Raw genomic sequence first — 3,022 nt, forward strand, 5'->3', positions numbered from 1 at the left:
AAAAACAATTTTACAAGCACTTGACGAAATAGTAGTATTAATAGTTTTTGTATTACTAAGTTAAAAACAAAAAGTGAAAATTACTTGGTCGCAAATCACGCTTACTTTGATTTGAATGTTCAACTAAAAGAAATTAATAATAATCGAAGAAGCGCTAGAAGTAGAAAGTAAATGAAAATGACTTGATGTTCGTTCCAGTGTCATTTTCAATCAATAATTTCATTTATTAAATTAATTAATGACTTGGTCATTTTCTACTCATTCTATTTCCAATTCTTTATTTTCCCTAACTTCTTAATTCACGTTTTAAACTGTTAGTAATAATATAAGGCAAAAAGTACATTTTTAAAATCTCTTTTGTTCAAACAACCATCATCATTTTGCTTTTTTAATCAATAACTTTATTTATTTAATTAATTAATGACTTGGTCATTTTCTACTCATCCTAGTTCCATTTTTTTAATCCCGTTTAAACGCTTAATAACGTCAACATGCATTAATGAAAGACCATAAACAATAAAAAGAAACAGTAACTATGAAAAGCTATCAAAAAGTAAAATATTTATGTTTGCATCAAAACAACATGTATAATAAATATGTATGAATTCACAAACCAGAATCGATGATTGATGATAGAATAGGAAGATCCAATACAATCACATCATCTAAAACCACAAAACCAATAATATATATACTAATTTACAAACAAGAATCGGGTTCTAATCTCATCATCACCATCTTTACAAATGAGAAATGGATTCAAAGTTGTCTCTCATGGATGCTACAATCTCGTTTGCACAAGGCCTAACCATGGGTGAAGAACCAATGCACATCTCTGCCATGGAAACCATAGCCTTCACCTCTTTCAAATCCGCCCCTCGCAACCGTGGATCCACCACCTCTTCAACTCCCACCACCCCTCTCACCACCGGACCAATAATCTCCACCAACGTTTCCTTCCTCTCCAAACTAAACGCTTCTCTCCCTGTAATAAGTTCTAGAAGAACAATCCCGTAGCTGTAAATATCGTTCTTCTTTGAAACTAATCCAGTTTTCATATAATGTGGATCGATGTAACCTTGTGAACCCATTATCATTCTGTTCCTCTTCGTTGAAGATGGAGGTAAAACCATGGAAGTAAACCCTAATTTAGCTGACCCAAAATCGCAAAGTTTGCAATTTTCTTGTTCGTCTAGAAGTATATTAGAAGCCTTGATATCTCCATGAATAATCTGCATCCCATGAAGATATTCTAAAGCTTCCGCAAGCTGGAAAGCGATCGATGTTCTGGCTTTCCATGTCAGCGTCTGGGTGTTGCATCCGTGAAGCGTATCATGTAAAGTACCCTTCGATGCATATTCAAACAAAAGCACACGCTCTTCTTCTCTATCATCACAGTGTCCAAGAAACTTGACGATGTTTGGGTGTTTTAGCCGGAGCAAGATTTGAAGCTCTTGGTCGTGAATCCCGGCTAGCCGCTCGGTGCAAGCCGATTGGATCTTGACGGCGGTGAAGCCGGAATCTGGAAGTTGAGCAAGGAAGACAGTACTGAACCCGCCGGAGCCGATAACCCTGGAGAAATTCCTGCTGTGTTTCTTTATCTCCTCCCATGAAAACTTCTTTACATAGGTTGTAGGAGTGGTTTCGGTGGTGCTATAGCTGCCGACACCATCTTCGCTAGCACAAGCCGCCACTTTTTTAGAGATTGCAAAGCAAGCGAATGGGTTGAGGAAAATCATAGGGGAAAAACGAAAGTTGGTTAAAGGAAAAGAAAGGTGAATTGAAGTTTGAAGGAGAAGTAAAGAGATTATTTAAGGAGAGTGGTGTCAGTATACGTACGAAATAGAAGAAGTTTGGTGTGTATGACCGGACCCACCAAGGAAGGGGAGAGGAAGGTGAAATGTGTCGTGGTTACAGGTTAGAGTTAAATACATCAAATCTGAGAGATGTTTGACTATTTTGACGAACGACAGACAACAGTATCAAAAGGTGTTAGCAATTTTTTATTGTTGGTATGATATTTTGTTCTTAGCTTAATCAGCACAAAAAATAAAAATCTTAACTACTGAAATGGCTAAAACAGTATGTTACATATTACAAGTGATAGTATTTTTTTTTTCTCAAAAATATTATAAAATAAATGAATAATTATCTATATCGCAAAATAAAATTTACTAAATACTTTTAAATTTACGAAATTACTTTGGTCCATGACATACAAGGTAACGGGAACCTCTTATAACTGATTTGGGCATGATTAGACACCGAATGGATAATAAGGCTAAAAGGTATGGTGTAATTTTTGTTAATGGTAAAAATGTGTCACGTAGGCATCAAATCAACTTTTATAGTTTTTACAGTTTTTACCTACGAACTAAGATGTAGTAAATGGTTTACCTATGATTTTTTTTTTAATTTCAATAAAAAAAAGATGAACTTTCTTAAAAACCATACTAAAAATAAAAATAGCATAATATTAAAAATTACATTTTACAAATCCTAAAAATTAAAAATAATATGAAATTAAAAATTACATTAAAGACCTAAAAAATAAAAATAAAAATAAACCATAAAGTGAAAAATTAAGAAAAAAGACCTAGAAAAGAAAACATAACATCGAAATTTCATTTGCGGTTTAGCTTATATTTTTTGCGAATCGACTCCTTCGCCGCTTTAGCCGCCTCTTGGTCTTTGGGGTCGAGGTGCCTCACATCTTGCATTAACAACGAATATTATGTGAGTCGGACAGTTTTAGCCATATACCTCTCCAAAGTTGAATTCAATTGTGTCATTTGTGCCATCATTTCCTCCGACCAGGCTGACCGCTTGGTTCCGACCGACGAATTTGAAGATGTAGCTTTCCTTTTTCCACTTGCTCGAGCTTTTGTTTTGTCCCTTCCCATTGGAGGAGGAGGCGAGCGTATTTCTTCGATGTCGTCGTTATCATCATTAAGATTAACGCCTACGTGACCATCCGATGAAACTTATTGTGAGCTCGAATATGAAGATGTTCATCTTCTTT

General features: G+C 35.1%; 1 protein-coding gene across 1 annotated transcript; it reads right to left on the minus strand.

Annotated features, from left to right (window-relative positions):
- Positions 1-549: 549 nt before the first annotated feature.
- Positions 550-1,867, minus strand: LOC145136022 (putative receptor-like protein kinase At4g10390). The gene has a single exon (XM_079070222.1). The coding sequence runs from the start codon at positions 1,737-1,739 to the stop codon at positions 741-743; it is 999 nt and encodes a 332-aa protein (XP_078926348.1). The 5' UTR covers positions 1,740-1,867; the 3' UTR covers positions 550-740.
- Between the last annotated feature and the right edge of the window lie 1,155 nt (positions 1,868-3,022).

This window comes from Lactuca virosa, chromosome 9 (assembly GCF_052849685.1).
Source record: "Lactuca virosa cultivar CGN04683 chromosome 9, Lactuca_virosa_CGN04683_v6, whole genome shotgun sequence".
NCBI classification, from domain to species: Eukaryota; Viridiplantae; Streptophyta; class Magnoliopsida; order Asterales; family Asteraceae; genus Lactuca; species Lactuca virosa.